The sequence below is a fragment of the Aspergillus sydowii genome, assembly GCF_001890705.1.
Source record: "Aspergillus sydowii CBS 593.65 unplaced genomic scaffold ASPSYscaffold_2, whole genome shotgun sequence".
NCBI classification, from domain to species: Eukaryota; Fungi; Ascomycota; class Eurotiomycetes; order Eurotiales; family Aspergillaceae; genus Aspergillus; species Aspergillus sydowii.
Window position 1 is genome coordinate 2661472 of NW_024467860.1, and position 17474 is coordinate 2678945.

General features: G+C 48.9%; 8 protein-coding genes across 8 annotated transcripts; 5 read left to right on the plus strand and 3 right to left on the minus strand.

Annotated features, from left to right (window-relative positions):
• The first annotated feature begins 129 nt into the window (after nucleotides 1-129).
• On the plus strand, nucleotides 130-3175 carry ASPSYDRAFT_659517 (uncharacterized protein). Its single transcript, XM_040850340.1, has 9 exons — nucleotides 130-667; nucleotides 726-857; nucleotides 910-962; nucleotides 1019-1897; nucleotides 1951-2094; nucleotides 2150-2494; nucleotides 2551-2720; nucleotides 2781-2841; nucleotides 2906-3175. Exons 1-9 carry the CDS (start codon nucleotides 553-555, stop codon nucleotides 3086-3088), a joined length of 2082 nt encoding a protein of 693 aa, XP_040706521.1. The 5' UTR covers nucleotides 130-552; the 3' UTR covers nucleotides 3089-3175.
• Nucleotides 3176-3216: 41 nt separating this feature from the next.
• On the minus strand, nucleotides 3217-3788 carry ASPSYDRAFT_41386 (uncharacterized protein; the record flags this gene model as incomplete). The annotated part of the gene is made up of 2 exons (XM_040846272.1): nucleotides 3513-3788; nucleotides 3217-3455 (listed from the first exon to the last, which is right to left on the minus strand). A coding segment is annotated over exon 1 (254 nt), but the record flags the coding sequence as incomplete, so codon positions are not given.
• A 948-nt stretch (nucleotides 3789-4736) lies between these two features.
• ASPSYDRAFT_86371 (uncharacterized protein) lies at nucleotides 4737-6464 on the plus strand (the record flags this gene model as incomplete). Its single annotated transcript, XM_040851652.1, has 8 exons — nucleotides 4737-4915; nucleotides 4972-4999; nucleotides 5054-5179; nucleotides 5231-5363; nucleotides 5523-5658; nucleotides 5734-5863; nucleotides 5940-6090; nucleotides 6184-6464. The coding sequence occupies 8 exons, from the start codon at nucleotides 4737-4739 to the stop codon at nucleotides 6462-6464; spliced, it is 1164 nt and encodes a 387-aa protein (XP_040706523.1).
• A 1934-nt stretch (nucleotides 6465-8398) lies between these two features.
• cyt19 (putative arsenic methyltransferase Cyt19) lies at nucleotides 8399-9662 on the plus strand. The gene is made up of 4 exons (XM_040850341.1): nucleotides 8399-8816; nucleotides 8879-9326; nucleotides 9383-9520; nucleotides 9578-9662. Exons 1-4 carry the CDS (start codon nucleotides 8616-8618, stop codon nucleotides 9607-9609), a joined length of 819 nt encoding a protein of 272 aa, XP_040706524.1. The 5' UTR covers nucleotides 8399-8615; the 3' UTR covers nucleotides 9610-9662.
• A 52-nt stretch (nucleotides 9663-9714) lies between these two features.
• Nucleotides 9715-10542, minus strand: ASPSYDRAFT_65818 (uncharacterized protein; the record flags this gene model as incomplete). The annotated part of the gene is made up of 2 exons (XM_040850331.1): nucleotides 9715-10428; nucleotides 10501-10542. The coding sequence occupies 2 exons, from the start codon at nucleotides 10540-10542 to the stop codon at nucleotides 9715-9717; spliced, it is 756 nt and encodes a 251-aa protein (XP_040706525.1).
• A 524-nt stretch (nucleotides 10543-11066) lies between these two features.
• Nucleotides 11067-12003, plus strand: ASPSYDRAFT_28338 (uncharacterized protein; the record flags this gene model as incomplete). The annotated part of the gene is made up of 2 exons (XM_040844508.1): nucleotides 11067-11540; nucleotides 11593-12003. 2 exons carry the CDS (start codon nucleotides 11067-11069, stop codon nucleotides 12001-12003), a joined length of 885 nt encoding a protein of 294 aa, XP_040706526.1.
• Nucleotides 12004-12549: 546 nt separating this feature from the next.
• Nucleotides 12550-12963, minus strand: ASPSYDRAFT_86375 (arsenate reductase ArsC; the record flags this gene model as incomplete). Its single annotated transcript, XM_040851654.1, has 1 exon — nucleotides 12550-12963. One exon carries the CDS (start codon nucleotides 12961-12963, stop codon nucleotides 12550-12552), a length of 414 nt encoding a protein of 137 aa, XP_040706527.1.
• A 1261-nt stretch (nucleotides 12964-14224) lies between these two features.
• On the plus strand, nucleotides 14225-15567 carry ASPSYDRAFT_144602 (arsenic resistance protein; the record flags this gene model as incomplete). Its single annotated transcript, XM_040841448.1, has 4 exons — nucleotides 14225-14492; nucleotides 14553-14695; nucleotides 14762-14848; nucleotides 14917-15567. The coding sequence occupies 4 exons, from the start codon at nucleotides 14225-14227 to the stop codon at nucleotides 15565-15567; spliced, it is 1149 nt and encodes a 382-aa protein (XP_040706528.1).
• Between the last annotated feature and the right edge of the window lie 1907 nt (nucleotides 15568-17474).

Here is a 17474-nt window from a genome sequence, read left to right on the forward strand (position 1 = left end):
TCATAGGTAGGCAATCCTGGCCAGGTTTCTTATCAGCGCCCCTTCATTTCCCTACTTTCTTTGGAAGGAGAAGAGGTCATATTGCTGCTTTGCTGCAGCACGAAGTCAACAGTGAAAGTCATATTTCCACACTTTTGTCACTAATGATAACAAATCGTCGGATTTTTGTCCCCAGCCGAATGGACAGCTACTGTTATACCGGCCGAGAGACTTCAAAACACATGGAAGCCTTTCATACCGTCTCGAACATATATCCTGCGAAGGAACTTGAAACCGCGTGATAGAATCTCATATCTTCGCAAAATCTCCTGAACCACTTTCATGGCCTCTGAATAATCAAGAAAAGAGCTCGAGGGTCCACTACTATCCATTGGACGGCTGGTCTCCATATTTCAAACTTTGCCCAGGGCCGCTAAAATCCGCGAAAACACCGCATGGAATTTCCTTGACCCTTCCAGGAATATAATCGTCTCCCCTTGCTTCCTACGACTGCAAGGACATTTGATCACCGTCAGAAACATTGAACTCTTTATAATTATCTTCGTCCATCAAATGCCAGGCGTTGCATTCCAGCTCCGTGCAATATGCGCTCTTCTTGCAGTGCAAGGCGCTCTCGGTTCCCTACGAGCGTTCAACTTCACAGTTCATACCGCCCAGCGCAGCCCAGGTTTGTGGATTGATTCCTTGTCTTCGTCACCAAGACAGCTAATCCTAGTTGCTGATAGATGGGTACTCTCGTGAAGTCTACTTAATCAATGGACAGCAGCCCGGTCCAATGATTGAAGTTGACGAAGGGGATGATGTGGAGGTGTTCGTTCGCAATGAGTTGCCAGTTAGCACTACTATCCATTGGCATGGTATGTTATCGTCAAAGTATATGTGGCGGCGCAACTAAGCTCATGAATTCAGGGATACTACAGCGTGGAACACCGGACATGGATGGGGTCCCAGGAGTAACGCAGGTGCCTGTGCCGCCCTTCAAGCGCTAAAAAGAGCGGTTGCTAACTTGGCTCTATAGTACCAAATACCCCCCGGAGGGAATTTTACATACCGATTTTCCGTGAAAGACGAGTACGGGTTTTACTGGTATCATTCTCATTTCCGCGCATACTACAATGATGCTATACGGGGCCCCCTCATGGTCCGGCCAGCACCCTCTCGTCGCCGACCGTTTGAAGACATGGCTGCAAGCACGGTTGAGCGTGAACAGCTGCTACAGGCTGAGAGAGATGCGGTATCTATCCTCCTGAACGACTGGACACACGATCTGTCGGACACAATCTTTAGCCGGTACTTCGAAACAGGTGCCTTCCCCAGCTGCGTTGACAGTATTCTAGCCAATGGTCTGGGCAGGGTAGAATGCCTGCCAAGGTATATGCTCGATGCAGGCCCGGGGTTAGGCCTGACGGACGAAGTCAACGCCACGCACCGCGACCATAGTGCAACAATGACCACTTCGGTAATGCAAATGCCATCGATGGCTAGAAGGATGGAAGATTCGGCCGAGGATAACCCCCACGACCAGATGTCCATGTCTCCGATGAGCACAACCAACCCGTCAGAGTCAACCATGTCCACAACGGGTGGGATGATTATGCCCAGCTCAGACACCATGGGCGAATCAGACACCATGGGCGAGTCAATGAGGTTGGGTCCTCGAGGCTGCATGCCACCTATGATGTTCAGGCCCGGATACGATATCAACTCTCTACCAGCAGAGACATGTGTGAACACAACATCACAACAGTTGGTAGTCAACGCAAATGCATCTCAAGGATGGCTTGCCCTCAACCTTGTGAATTCTGGAGCTGTTAGCAACCTTAAGGTTTCGCTTGACAGTCATTCAATGCATGTCTATGCCGCAGACGGACTCTATGTGACCCCGCAGGAGGTTAAGGTAGGATTTCCTCTTTCCATGGTTATCAAACTACCTTCCTCTAACGTGGGCAGGTTCTTGAAATCGCCCTCGGCCAACGATACTCTGTGATGGTAGAGCTTGACCAGTCTCCTGGCAACTACTACCTTCGATTCGCTACATATCCAAACGGTGACATGCAGCAGGTCTTGGAAGGCCAGGCAATAGTGTCCTATAGTGTCAGTGGATTTAAAGCTTCTAATCCCACGTCGCAGCTATTAACACACTGAATAGACTACCGGAAATGATACACAGGACATCTCGGTTGATCCGATGTCTGTTTGGATGTTGACTAACGGATCCGCTACACAAGATGCCAATGAACTGGTAGAATCACGCCTGGCACCGTTTGAGGGTAATAGACCTCCCACTACAGCTGCCGATGTCACCCGATTCTTCAATATCAATCAGACCGACATTGTCACCTGGGTTGTGGACCAGTATCCGTATGCCGAACCAACGATTCCAATAATCTACGGTAACATGTCAGATGGATGGAATGCGAACACCACCCTCCATTCACCGACGAATTCGACAGTCGATATCGTGATGAATGTGGCAAATGGCTCGTTGGATACAGTGTGACCCCCTACGCTACTTTTTGCCGCGCACGTACAGTCGCTGACATGTATTAGATGGGCCATCCAATGCACCTTCATGGCCATAAATTCTGGGTTCTAGGTTCTGGCAGTGGCTCATTCCCTTACCAGTCGGTTGCAGAAGCGCCGCCGTCCCTGATTAACCTCGACAACCCTCCGTACAGGGATACGGCGAATTTGCCACCATCGGGATGGCTAGCAATTCGGTGAGTTTGAACCCATCCCGCAAGCAAAATTCTCAAGCCTAGTAGCTAATCATGCAATAGCTATATCACTGATAACCCGGGCGCATGGATACTTCATTGCCATATCCAGTGGCATATTGTGGTCTGTCAACTCCCCTTCTTTACTCTCGCCATTGGCGGAAAAACGCTTACGGTTGGTTATACAGTCTGGAATGGCGGTGGTCTTAGTCGAGGGCGAAGATCAGCTCGATGCCCTAATTCGGCAAGGTAATAGCCCGGATCCAACCACACCATTGAAGTCCGGTACCGCACCGTCGTATATTTTCAACTTTTCTGGAAGTTTGATCGTTCTCGGTACTATGCTGAATGCGCTGGTCGCGTTTCCATAGCGAGCAGCTGGTTGCACCTCCGTGTCTTTTTTTCTCGGCCAGATTTGCTTTTATTATCCATGTTAATCGTAGAAGTCAAGTATTCTCTACGGGCTACGGGCAGCGCATGTTTACATGTATATATGATAGTCGCACTGCAGCGGCTTTAGTAACAAAACTGGGATTATCTCCTATTATCTGAAATCCTGTAAAGAGTGGAACTCGACTCTTTCCAAGGCAATTTGCCACAGGAGCAATGTTCGGTGGTTTCGCTTCATCGCTGCTGAACCTTCCGGCAGAATGACTTGTACATTCCTTCCCTGAAATTGTCGATCGATACCGTTCTTCCCCTCAAAAGCACTAAACTGGTGTAGCAGGCCAGTTATTTCTGGAGGGAGAGTTAGTCCATCCATGCGCAGATGGGTATATGTGAAATGCTCAAAACTTACACCGCATGCACTGCAAGTGCAATCCTTTGTGGAGCAAGTGCAGCTCTGGGGTCCAGTACAGGAACAGGTGGATCCGCAGTTGCAGGCCATATTCGCAGAATAATAGGTAGTGGTCGCTGAATGTATTGAATAATGTCGGGAGAAATTTGATTGATCGTTTACTTGCAACAGGCCTGGGGACCTTGGGAGCCTTTATAACTGTCAGTAAGCAGGGTAAAAGGACAAATAAGTCATCGAAAACAGACGTCATGACATTAGGCAGGCTGTGGTCATGAAGTGGGTTTGATTGACTAAGAGCAAGGTCTAAACGTCATTATTATGGGAGAACAGCCGCGCCACCAAATGCCAAATGCATGGACAGCTCAAGCATTCTTTCTTACTTTGAAGAAATAAAGTTTATTCCATGCATTATTGTTAATTAAAGGCACTGCAGGTCTGAGATATTTTCGCGTAGTTTAGCGCCCCACAAGCTTTCCTCGCCGCCCCTCTTTGCGAGAACTTGATTCACCGAGTATTTGTTGCCCCCATCCGCCCATCCGGGGATTGCGATGGTGGGATGTGTTTGCTTTAGAGTCTCTCAATATTCTTCCCGCGCGGAAGAATCAACTTGGCTTCACAAAAGATTCAAATGCCATGGACAATGCAGGAATGCTTGATCCAAATCGCGCGAGGATGCTTTGGGAACGACCTTTTGCCAAGTGGATCCAGGAAGACTAAACCACACACCAGGGCTTCCGAGTTGGGTTGAGTATGTGTCTGAAAGCAACAGGAATGTGAGCTGCATGACCTGGTATTTACAACTAGAATGTGAGGACCTGTGAAATCGACGCCGAAAATGACAGCTACTGAGGCCAGAAACGGCCGCATTTCCACCCGTAACTCTCGACGGCGACACTGTCCTCACGTGCTCCGCATCACTATTCTGCACCCGCCAAGCGTTCTTTAGTCACCTCTCAGGCTGAGGTTGGCTCGCGCTCAACCTCATCGAGCTTCAGTGTTTCAACTCACAACCAGAACGACCCCGAAATGGCCTCCTTCGCGGCAAAACTCAGCTTCCCTCCAGTCCCGACCGGACTGGTTGGACAGTCCATAAAATGCCTTCTTTTCCCTCTTTCTCCTTATTCCTTGTTGCACCCTGCCACTCATCTCTCAAGAACTCCGAAGCCGATCATTTCTATACTTCGGTCCCAGTTTTATAATATTTTCGCCCGGCTGTCTCGATGGCACCTCCTTGCGTTCCCCCGTCTCAACCCAGTGAACACCAGTACTGGACCGACCCCATTCTCTGCGAGGAGACTCGAGCCAGACTGGAGCATTTCCGCAGCCTTGGATGGCTCCCTCCAAATTTCAAGCCCAAGACCTTGGAAGGTCTTGCCGTTGTCGAACGGTACTGGCGGAAGTAAGTATTCGATAGACTTCAAATCTATTTAATGGCTCAGAGATAACATTCAATAGGTATTGCATCCAGTTAAGCCAGGACTACGTCGAGTACCTACTCTTGGAGGATCAAGCGATCTACATGAACTTCTTTGATTAGATGTGCAAGACCTCGCGGAAGAAACTTCTTCAGTCGTATGACGAATACTGGCGACGCCTTTGTCAATATTTCGGCCTGTTCGCCCGGCGCCGTGTAAACGGCGATATCCATGAACAGATGCGGCGGGTACGCTAGGTTTCCTAGCTTGCGCACACGGAAAGCTAATAAGGACAATAGTTTCTTGAACATGTATTCCCTGCCGAGCGCAAGGTTCCCAGGCGAATAAAGCAGAAGAACACATTGGACGTGAACGTCTTCTGTGTCACCTACCACCATTATTGGGTACATTCGAAACATTTCCGTCATGGAAGTATGATCATTCAGTTTGCGACGACCCAGCTCTGGTCTGCCATTACCGGAACTCGACCAGGCGTACTCCTTCCGCCGAAAGTCTCTCTACCAGGCACATCGCTGGGCAAATGAAAACGGGACCAGACTTTCCAGAGCGACCTCCCTTAATATTCTTCAGTGGATGATCTTCCAGCCTTAGTCTGCTACCGCGATATCGAGCTCTTTTATCTTAAGGACCCGGATAGTAAGCGCGATGTTCTTTGTGCCATCATTGAGTTCCGTAATCTCAAGGGTCGACCGGAAGGCGCTGATGGGTAAGGGAATCTTTAATCTACATCACACACCCTCTTACATATATTAACTCTAACCTAATCTTATTCCTTTCATAGGACCAAGTTCTTCATGCATGGTGATTACCAACTAGCGTACTGCCCAATCAACCAAAACATCTCATTAGCCTTCCGCGACGAGGCTTTTTTCAATACCGCGTTAACCCCAGAGCTAATTTGGCGGCTTCGAGTACCGAAGCGCAGCCAGTCTCTTCCCCTCCGTTGGAAGCCGGAGAAGCTGGATACCCCTCTCCTTCGACGTCTAGATCACACTCCCTATGGCTATAAACTTCACGAGTCTGCCAATGACATATGACTCGAGTCGAACAGCACTCCAAGAGCTTGGCCGGGATGCAAGGTTTGAGGACGATATTGGCCATTATAACTACTGTTGGTGGACCGCAAACGAAGTCAATCGTAAGTTACCCTCAATTGAGCTTACCTTGGCGAAGACTACACCAGTACTGGGAACAGGGCTCTTCTCATACTACCTCTAATCGCCGTTCACAGGGAACTTTACTAGTCAAGAGCGGCAAAGAGTGCTCGGCCAGTCTGGTGACGCGGTTTTTGAAAAATATTACCAATCACAGTTTATCAACCGTGATCTTCAGCATGTGGTCCTTCTCCGACCATCTCAAGAAGGTCTCATGAGGGCCGCTGGAAGTATGCTCAGAAAGAGGGACCCCCTAGCTCCGGCCGATCTTACCGATGCGCAAAAACGCACTATTTACCAAAACCCCGAAATCCTTGAGCTTAGACGAGAGAAGAGAGAGCTGATGGAGGAGATGTGATCCCTGGCTGGCACAATAACCAAAGCCCGGGAGCCATTCCCTCACCTCTATCAAAGACACGAAGAAGTCAAGAAAAAGCTTTCCCAGCTGAGGAAAACACTAGCAAACAACACGCGACAGACAGCTTGAAAGGAATATTTCCATGATGCACCTGTTCTCAAGGTCGACAGGCAGATTAAGCAGCTGCTCGGCCAATCAGACGTTGACCACTCTGATGCCGACAGCTACGAGGATGAGGATTAAGAACTTCCCATCCCGGAATACGTATTTCCTGAACGGGCGCGACTCGTGGAAAATTTTTACGGGCCAGAAGCGGAGAACTTTGAAGAGGATAAACTACTTGCGCGGCGTATCCAGGTTACCAAGGACATGATTGCACTCTCGCGGCTCTGCGAGCCAACCCGTCGAGGCAACCGAATCAACTGGGATGTCGATGAAACTGAGAAGTCGAAAGAACCCTCGCCTGCCAAAGGGGAATCATTGGAATGTTGAAAATGAATGGAATGAGTGAGCTAGTGTCGCCTGGCAGACTGAGTGCTTACGTGGTAGAAGAAAAGAATCTTCTTAATATCCTTTATTGATTTATATTTTTAGACTTGCTTATGTGACATGCTTTAACGTAGTGATAGCAGACATCTTGGGTTGGGCCGCCGGCAGCCCACGAGCTTCTTGATGCAGCAGTAATCGTATAGTAAGCAGAGAAAATGAGATGATATCACTACACCACCCAAGAAAATGGCGTATCCCTCGGCGACGAATGCTCAACTTTGCTGAACTATTTGAGGGCTAAATTTCCTGTGCAAAACCACGGGATTTGAACAGGAGGCCCTCCGATAACAAAGAGACTGCAATACTGACCCGCTGGTTAACCCTTGTAATAGTAGCGGTAAAAATGGTGACCCACTGTTTGACCACCCTGTTGAACACAAGGTTCCCATACAAGTCCAAGCCCAGAAAATGTGGCCTTAAATACGGACGCTGTATTGGCCTTGTCATATATTTTGGCCTGATATTGTTGGCCTTAAAATCACCGTCAGTCATATTCTTAATTCTTAGAGACAGTCATTAATGTCACTTTTGCTGGCTTCGAGCCCGGCCTCACATTGTTCCTATGCTGTTGGACGCAGCTGTGACTCAAAGGGTGTTTCATTCTCTTACTATAACTGATGGGCGCAGCCTTTTTTTTTTCAGTCTCTCATTGAAGGAAAGCCCCATAAGAACTTGTACATTATCGTCCATGGTTCAGCTTGTTCAGCTTGTTCAGCCTGCTCCAATTTAAGGGCGCAAGAATAGGCAGAGGGGACAATGTTGCAACTAATAGAGGACAGAAATCGCTGCACGGCTTCGTTGAAGAGTGGGAGGAGGATTCTTTTAGAGACAAGGGCCCCTACTTCCTTCCTTCCTCTGGCAGACTTCCATCTCGGCATGGGAGTAATACTACTACCTATTACAGAAGGTTGACATCTCAAGCCTATCGAGCAAAACACACGGGCGCCAAGGCTTTTGCGCTTCTCGTTCTAGTAGGTGCGTTGTGCCGCCCTGAGGTCGCGCGACTAGGGTGAGAGGGTGACAATAGGTAGTTCAAAATTAAGAATGGAGTATGAGAGCCGGGAAGGGTACATATATATGAGACTCCAACAGGTCCAACACTTTTGAGAGAAAAAGTCATCACCGGCATGGCCTGTATATTGCCCATATAATAATTGATTATTTTCATGGTCTATTGTCCGCCTCTGTATTTATTTTGCCCATGGGCAGATTGCTTGTGTTGCGGTGTATTATTAAAGCAGTTGAGTGTACCCCAGTTGAATGGCGGGGTCCTTTGGAAAGTGATGACATACACTTCTTGGGTAACTAATGTGGTTGGTTCGTGCGGTAGGTAATTGGTGACATACCAGTTATCGACGACCCGCCCCAAAGCAGACGCGAGCAACGCCATCAGGGATTCTGGTCTGTCACCACCTTTTTCGCTTTCTACCACTTATTGATAATCAGAGCCATTTAATGTGGGCCCCTGCGTGGATATAAGAGAGACTTAAACCCATCATACCACCAAGCCTAACCCGCAGTGGATTCACTCATACCAAATATACAACTACGCCTTGAATTATTGACTACTCGACTGTATTGGAAGCATCCCTCCAACTTAAGATGGCCGACGAAACCTATAATCTCGTGCAGTCCCGTTACGGCGATATCGCGGAACAGAGTAACATCACACAGCAGCACGAAAAGGAAGAGGACATTGCCAGGGCGTTTGGCTACAGCGCGGAAGATCTCGGCTCGCTCCCAGAGAAGACCAACCTTGGATTGAGTTGTGGTAATCCGGTGGGATTCGCGAATGTGAAAGAGGTCTGTTTGGACTAATTTGTTTTCCACGACCGTGAGAGAGTCAAAGGGCTGACCTTTACTAGGGAGAGACTGTTCTCGACCTAGGCAGCGGCAGTGGTATCGATGTCCTCCTGGCTGCTCGCAGAGTTGGGCCGAGTGGTCAAGCAATCGGGGTCGATATGACCAAGAGCATGATCGAACTCTCCAACAAAAATGCCGAGAAATCGGAACTTTCCAACACGAAGTTTATTGAAGCAACTATCAACTCTATCCCGCTGCCAGACACTAGCGTTGACTGCATTATCAGTAACTGTGTTATCAATCTTGTTCCGGCTAGCGACAAGGCAGCCGTCTTCAAAGAGATTGCTCGCTTGCTTAAGCCTGGTGGAAGGGTCGCTATCAGTGACATTTTGGCTAGAAAGCCACTACCCGATAATATTACTAGAAATATGGCGCTGTTTGTGGGCTGTGTCGCTGGGGCTAGTCAGATCAAGGAGTACGAAGACTATCTTAAGCAGGCTGGATTCGAAGGTATATACACCGTTGTCAAAAAGGCCTTCTGTACTAAAATACTAAACTGGTGGTAGGTGTGTTCATTGTTGATGCCAAGTCGGACCTTAATCTCTACAAGGGGTCTTCATATTTGCCTCAGAGCTCGTGTGGTGGTTGTGGGAATAAGGAAACTACGAGTGATATTGCGGAGTTGGATTTTAATGAGTGGGTTGGTCAGTTATTGTCCTCCGTCCTGGATTGATTTCACTGCTAATTCTTTTTTTTTTCAGGTTCTTTTCAGATCTATGCCATCAAGGCCTAGGTAGCTTTATTTAGGTACTATTCTATAAGAGAGGTATATTCTCAGAGCCCTGCCTTGGTGGGAACAGTTGCAGAGCACAATCCAATGTCAACCCAATATTTCGCTTCATCGTCCATCCAGTAGCTGAAAGATATCCATATTCCTCACCATACAGCTAGAACTCGACTGACACCCTAGTTCCGACCGCACCTCCTGTGCGTCCGGGTAGCTTCGCATCGAGGTTATGATGCCGGCTGCAGTTTCACATGGTGTCGATTGCCCTGAATCTTGGTTCCTACTGCGTGATTGTAATCTAGAGGGATCACTGGTGGGAGGTGCATCTGGGACAGGCTGCGCCGTGTTAGAGGATTGACTCTGGGAGACAGCCACCTGTCGGCTGGCAGCCGGACTTGGCGGGGATAAGGTCGGCGCGGGAGTCGCTGCCTCGTTCTCGAGAAACGGGTCGCTCCTCTCGTTCAATAAGATCGGTTGCGAGGAACTGCTGCTGACCGCATTTCCGCTTCCCCCTTTACACAAGTGCGATTTTGGCTCTGGTAAAGCTTCTGAGTGAGAGGTAAATGAAACAATATCCCGAGTGTGCGCTGCCAAGTATCCCTCAATATCATGGTCAGAAATGCCATGTAGTCTAAGCAGCGCCCGGAGAAGAGTGTTCTCAAAAGCGACCTTTCGCCCCGCAGCCTGGATCTCTTGTGTGACTTGAACTCCGTGACTCTCAAACTTTTGCAGGCGTTGCTCGAGATCTTGAATATATTCTCTGCGCCGTGCACGTGAACGCCGCTGATTGTCGCGGATTCGCGCTGAAGATGTCATTCGGTCAGTCTGGGGTAATTGTTAGTCGGTAAATAGTGTGTCAAATGGCATGTCTTTCACTCCCTGGAGTAACTAACTGACCTTGCCTGTCATCATTGTGTTATTTGCATTCTTAGTCTGCATGTTGGTCATGGCCAAGGCAGCTGAGGAGGGCTGCAGGCGCAGGATGTGAGATTTGGCCTCGGGTAGGCCAGCAAATGTCAATCCTTCTTGGGGATAAAGCTGGTCTTGATGGTCCACCGTTATTAATGCCCTACAGGCCACAAAAATGAGGTTGATCTTCGGTGTCACCAACAGACTGATGGGTGGCGATCGGGTACCGTAATGCAAGGATAAGCTGCGGGAAAGTTGATAATAATTACCTAAGCAGGCTTTGTGCCCGAAATAACTGTTTCTGTCAGGATTTTCCGCCTTCCGTAACTCCGTCCAATCAGAGCCCAGTAGTGACATACTCGCCACGCCTCGGCGTCTGCTTATTTAAATCTATAAATAAGCAGCTATCAATTCACCAAGTCCGATTTACCAGATAACCATACAAGTTTATAGAAATCTCCCCGATGTTCGGTCGTTTCAGACTCCCGTTGTCGTTCACGCCCAATCCCGCATTTCGCTCCCAACTAGTTATCCCGCGCTGCGGACACAGCACAATGGCCCATCCCGCTGCCGCTCAGCCGCGGCCAACTGTTCATGGGCTTATTGATGGGCTTTCCTCTGAACACCCCTCTCTGGCCATATCCAAGGCTGAAGACGACGCGGATATCCGCCTGAAATACCGCCCTTTCATTCTCAAGGATGATGATGCGGCTGAGGACTGGGTCAGTACCTTGGAGCTGACAACCGCCCTGGACATGGCGGCGAAGGAACTCCAGGTGTCGCATAACAGGTTAAAAGTTCTTGTTCTGTACGGTAGTCTCCGTCGGAGGTCCTACTCTCGCCTGGTGGCGCTGGAAGCCAGCAGAATTCTCTTCCGTCTGGGGTGCGATGTCCGCGTGTTTAATCCTGAAGGGTTACCAGTGAAGAACGATACCGAGCATGGCCATCCTAAGGTGCAAGAGCTCCGGGAGCTGAGTAGATGGAGTGACGGTCATGTTTGGGTTTCGCCCGAACAGCATGGTAATCTGGTTAGCATTCTACTCTCCCTATTCTTAATTTCTTAGTACTGATAACGTTCAGACCGCGGTGTTCAAAAATCAGATTGACTGGATCCCGCTGACCACCGGGAGTGTTCGTCCCACGCAAGGCAGGACCCTTGCCATTGCGCAGGTGTGCGGCGGATCGCAATCATTCAACGCTGTCAACTCCTTGCGTATTCTCGGCCGGTGGATGCGCATGTTTACTATCCCAAATCAGTCGTCTATCCCCCAAGCATATACCCATTTTCCTGACGAAGGTCAACCGGGAGATCAGAGAATTATGCCTAGTGGTAATCGGGACCGGCTGGTGGACTGCATGGAGGAGTTTGTGAAATATACTATCCTCATGCGTCCTCACTTAGAGCTTTTTGGTGATCGGTTCAGTGAGCGGGAGAAGAGGGTGAAAGAAGAGAAGCTAAGGGCAGCGCGCACAAAGTCAAGTTTGGCGTAGTAAGGAGGGGTGGGTTTTGTGTATATATCGTGAGGCATTGGAGAGGTCCAGTTCTGAGAGTATATACCTAGTTAATAGAATAGATTTGTTTAGAATAGCCCCTTCAGTCTGTTTCTTTTCGTTTTGGCACAAAGCGAACCTGTATGATATTGGTTTTGAACTCTTTTACAGTTAGTGAACATGTCTGTTCAGAGGCAGATATATACAAGCAGTCTAGGGGGCTTGTCGGCACGCGGAAATATAGAACCAATTTAACCTATCCCTAGAACGAATCTTTATGAACAAGAAAGATATCCCTCCACATATCCAGTTTCTGATACTCCCTCGTCCGTCTTCCCCCAGGAACGAATGGCAAGAATCAATTTTATTCTGGGCAAGCTTTTCTGCAGTGAGAATTTGCTGATAGTGTCATATGAGGCTTTTCGTGCATAGGGAAGAGTGTCGGTAACTCTGGAGGGACATCCCATTGCTCTGCTGGCTTTCATTGCAAAGCTATGCTCATCTCTCTCACAGTCTTATACTATACCACGAATTTTCAAAGATTTTCTATCGTTTCTTTTCCTGCTGAAGCTCGGTAATAAGCTTCTCAACGCGGCAACGGATTTCATTGCGGATTGGGCGGACAGCATCAAGTCCATGCCCGGCAGGGTCGTCAAGTTGCCAGTCGAGGTAGCGTTTACCAGGGAAAAAGGGACAAGCGTCCCCACACCCCATGGTGATTACGACATCGCTAGCTTGGACAGCGTCGGCATTGAGGATCTTGGGTTTCTGATTGGCAATGTCGATACCTTCTTCGCGCATGGCTTCGACGACCATAGGATTGACGGAGTCGGCTGGGGCCGAGCCGGCGGAGCGGACTTCAACAGCATCGCCAGCAAGATGCGTGAGGTAGCCAGCGGCCATCTGTGAGCGACCGGCGTTGTGGACGCAAACGAACAAGACACTGGGCTTGTCAGTCATTATCGCCATTTAATGGTTGGTTGGGCGGTTGTCGCGAAGCGGCTGGTGAAGCGTGATGAAAGAAAATATTAATAGTGGTGTTTTTGTAATAGTCAAGGACTGCCGGGGGGGGGGGAATCTGTAAGCGTCTAATTTAGTGACCATTCAGTTCGTTTGGTAAGACTCTTTCTCACTAACAGCGTCTAAGGAGGCTGACCTGACAGAAGTGCTGGTTGTAGTTTTAATTTGCCCAGTGCTGCCGGCGCTCCAACGGCCATGATATATAGTTGTGATGTTGGGTGCTTAGCCAATTAGACCCGAGCTAGGATCCAGCCTTGGATGTCACTCCCGTGCGCCGATTGGTTGTAGGAGGAATCTACTTTTCAAAACCAAAAGGGTAAAAGACAAACTTGGCGTCGATGATCTCTTTGCAACTCTTGCCCAATAAACATCGGGTAGTGACATCCTAATGGGACCTGTCCGCTGTCAAACAAACCCCCTCGCCAAAAAAAAAAAGGAAGAATACCTCAAAGTTTATACAGCATAAGTCTACCAGCAGAAAATCTCTGCCGGTCTGTTTGCCTGAGCGAAACCATTCAGGAGGCCCTGGCGAGAGATATCCGTTGCTACGTTCAGAAGAATGGGATAGATTGCATTCTAGGGGTGAGAAGGTCCATGCATCTTGACTCGACAATCTCTATCAAATCAGCTGCCTTTGAAAAAATCACGTGCTGCAAAAAGCATCTTCAGGAAAATCCTGGTCAGTCCAGACCATGATGGCTGGCTAATCAGGTAGATACTAGTTAAGGAGTGAAGCTCGTTAACACCCATGAGTAATGTGGAGGCGACAGCCTGGAAAGTTCCCAGCATGTCACTCTGGCTATATGATGGGCTACTGAATTGCATTTCTAAGCTGCAAGCTCTGCTCTGGGTGGGGCCAAGCCAAGAAACACCAATCCGTCAGGCCGTCCTTGACCAATCATCATTTGCTAGTGACATCCAGGCCGATCATCGATCGATAGAGCAGCATCAAAGGACGGTTCTTCACTCAATATAAATCCACCTCTCACCGTTGCAAATATTACTAGATATCAAGCCAGCATTAGGTGCGCCTAAGACTCTTTATTTTCTCGCGACAATAGCAAATCACCGTCCAATACATTTATCCTGTGTCGATTTACTTTACATGCCCCTGTTGCCCGGCGCCGCAACCATTGAAGAACCAATTTGTGCCAGCCATCTAGCTTCACTGCATTTGATCTTGGAACAGAATTATCCTAGGATGAATCAAAACCAAATTGCAGCCGATGCTGCAGTCCAGGCGCCTTCCCCGGCCAACGCCAACGACGTTGAAAAGCAGGCCGAGGCGAACGCGTCAGACTCGCCGCAACAAAAGCAATCCGCCTTCAAAAACATGGGTCTATTAGACCGTTTTCTCGCTGTCTGGATATTCCTTGCCATGGCTATCGGGATCATCTTGGGTAACTTTGTTCCCAGTACTGGCCCTGCGTTGCAAAGGGGTGAGTTTGTGGGAGTTTCAGTTCCTATCGGTGAGCACTTCTGCCGCGTCTGCTGCGTTGGACTTTAAATGGGCTGATAATAGTCGATAGCTGTCGGTCTACTTGTCATGATGTACCCTATACTCTGCAAAGTGCGGTATGAGAGCTTGCATCATGTTTTTCAAACCCGTCAGATATGGATCCAGATTGCATTCAGTATTGTTGTTAATTGGATTATTGCTCCGTTTTTCATGGTAATCCATCCTTTCACTACCCCACCAAGTCATTAAGAAGCAACTTACATGGAATACTATATATAGTTGGCATTAGCCTGGGCTTTCCTCCCGGACGAGCCAGAGCTACGCCAGGGACTTATTCTTGTTGGACTAGCGCGGTGCATTGCCATGGTAAGTTGCACATCCCCCAAAATACAAATAATTGGTGTAGTTACTCGACGATTCTAACAAAGCCCTAGGTTCTCATTTGGACTGGCCTTGCAGGCGGCGACGGCGAATACTGCGCCATTCTCGTCGCCGTCAATTCCCTCCTCCAAATTGTCCTTTTCGCCCCCATGGGCGTCTTTTTCATCGAAGTCATCAGTGGCGATACTATCACGTTCGAATACTCCACGGCTGCCAAAAGCGTCGCTGTCTTCCTCGGCATCCCGCTGGGTGCTGCGATCCTCACGCGCTTCATTCTCCGCTGGGCCACGAGTCGCCGATGGTACGACGAGGTGTTCCTGAAATGGGCCGGCCCCTGGTCTCTTATTGGCCTTCTGTTTACGATCTTAGTGCTGTTCGCGTCGCAGGGTCGTCAGGTTGTCCATCAGATTGTCTCTGTGGTTCGGGTGGCTGCGCCGCTGATCGTTTATTTTACGGTTATTTTCTTTTTGACGTTGTTTGTGGCGTATAAGTTGGGGTTTGGGTATAAGCTTTCGACAACGCAGAGCTTTACAGCTGCGAGTAACAACTTTGAGTTGGCCATTGCTGTTGCTGTTGCTACTTTTGGGGCAGATAGTAATCAGGCGCTTGCTTCGACTGTTGGGCCGCTCATTGAGGTTCCAGTTTTGTTGGGGCTTGTGTATGCTGTTAAGTATATGGCGAAGAGGCTTGGTTGGAAGGATTAGCGGATTATTGATCAATTACTGATCTAATCAGAATCGTTCGCTTCCTTTGGCATTACAGGTCCTCTTCTTCTGCGTCTTTGCTCTTTGCACTCTCGTCTTCCGCGTCCGGGTTTCCGCGGCGCGGTTCCAGAAGCAGGCGAACCACGAGCTTCACCTGACGGTGATGCTGTTTACGCTGTATATAAGCAGTCTTCTCATCACGGTCAGGAATGCCTATCGCTTGGTGGAGTACAACGAGGGGGAGAATGGATATCTCCAATCGCATTAATAGCCCACTTATGGGTTGGATGTGATCCTGATGGCTGTGATCATGGCCATTACTCTGTTTTGGTACTCAGCTGATATCAACGAGACGCTCGAGATATCCTCGTACCCACTGGTCTATCAGCAGGGAACGCGCTGAAATTTGCTTGCCCGCCCGAGATGGCATCGGTTGTTTTGGCAGCAGAAACTGAACATGAAAGTGGGTTAGCTCGGAGGCGTGGACTAGTGTACAATAGAAAATCAATAGCCGTTATATTCTCCGTTAAAAATACAAATCACATTCGCGTAGATATTCAACACTGCCAATACGTATACCGTAGACCGCCACGGATTCTGTGGATCTGCGTTTGGCCTTTTCATGGGTCAATTTCGGGAACCGGCTTGATTTAGCAATGGCGGAGACCATTGCAGAGATCTCTAACGTTTAACCAGCACTTCACAGTGTTTTATTGGCATGTGTGCTCCATCTCTCGACCCGCTGGCACAGATACGGGACACGGAAAATGGCGGTCCACGTCCGTGTCGTATACTTTCCATATCCACCTAGCACACGATGTTCTGAGTAACGTCACAAGCAAGCCACCAAAAAGACGGGAGTCTCTGTAGGGTATCACATACACCAGCATCAGGGCGTTGTGGCCGGCCGCCGTTAAGAGCAAGGTAGATCCGGCGAAGGTTTGCCCCCCCCACGCTTCGCATATAGGCAGCTTGTTCGTGGGGTATGTTGAGTCGTTCAGAATCAGGCGTTGGTACTGGAGTCCATGGTCGAAGTACTGCTGCTCCAAGTGCGACGGATGCCAGGCAGCAGACCAATACAATGACCACGATAGCAAAGGTGCTTAAGCCAATTGTGTCGTGGACGGAAGCCTGTAGGAGAAACGAAGGCGCTGCACAGCTGGTAACGGCGGCATTGGGTGTTTGTTTAATTCCTTTCTTATTGATTGCCAAGCGACCAGGAAACTAGGAAACTCGCTGTTGCGACCTTCCAAATGCAGCCACCACTCCGTACCCTGTATACAACGTAGGTTCGCTTGTCCAGAAGAACCCACAGTAGCGGTGATGACGATACGGCGTACCGGGCAACTATCCCCAAAGAAGCAAAACTAACTACAACCGGGAATTCACAGGTCCTCGCTTTAACGTATTTCACCAGTCATCCGACCGCCACTAGTAATCCGACCAACTTCAAATTGTCGACGCGTTGTCCAACACGTCAACTTTCAAGCAATTACCATGCCACGAAAAAAGCGTCTTTCTAAACAAAACCTAGTTGAGCAAGAGGGCAGGATCCAACTTGCAATTATATCATATAAAAATGGCGAAACTCCTTCTATACGCCGAGCAGCAGCTGCTTTGGAAGTCCCATATGGGACACTCCGAGACCGACTAAATGGCCACGAATTTCAATTAGAACGCCGCCACCACAACCACCGGCTATCTCAAACTCAGGAGGACTATCTAGTACGATTGATAGTATCGAGGGATCAACGTGGTTGCCCTCCGCAGCATTCACATGTTGCGGAAATGGCCAATTTAATTTTAAAGGCGGATTCTTCGGTTGTTCCTGAACCTATTGGACAAAATTGGGTTACAAAACTTATTGCACGCCGTGACGAGGTCAAAAGTCGATTTGCACGTCGATA

Coding starts and splice junctions, on each gene's coding strand:
- cyt19 (XM_040850341.1), top strand. CDS start 8,616: ATGGCCGACGAAACCTATAATCTCGTGCAGTCCCGTTACGGCGATATC. Junction 9,327..9,382: donor TAAGCAGGCTGGATTCGAAG/GTATATACACCG, acceptor AACTGGTGGTAG/GTGTGTTCATTGTTGATGCC. Junction 9,521..9,577: donor GGATTTTAATGAGTGGGTTG/GTCAGTTATTGT, acceptor TTTTTTTTTCAG/GTTCTTTTCAGATCTATGCC.
- ASPSYDRAFT_659517 (XM_040850340.1), top strand. CDS start 553: ATGCCAGGCGTTGCATTCCAGCTCCGTGCAATATGCGCTCTTCTTGCA. Junction 668..725: donor TACCGCCCAGCGCAGCCCAG/GTTTGTGGATTG, acceptor AGTTGCTGATAG/ATGGGTACTCTCGTGAAGTC. Junction 858..909: donor CACTACTATCCATTGGCATG/GTATGTTATCGT, acceptor TCATGAATTCAG/GGATACTACAGCGTGGAACA.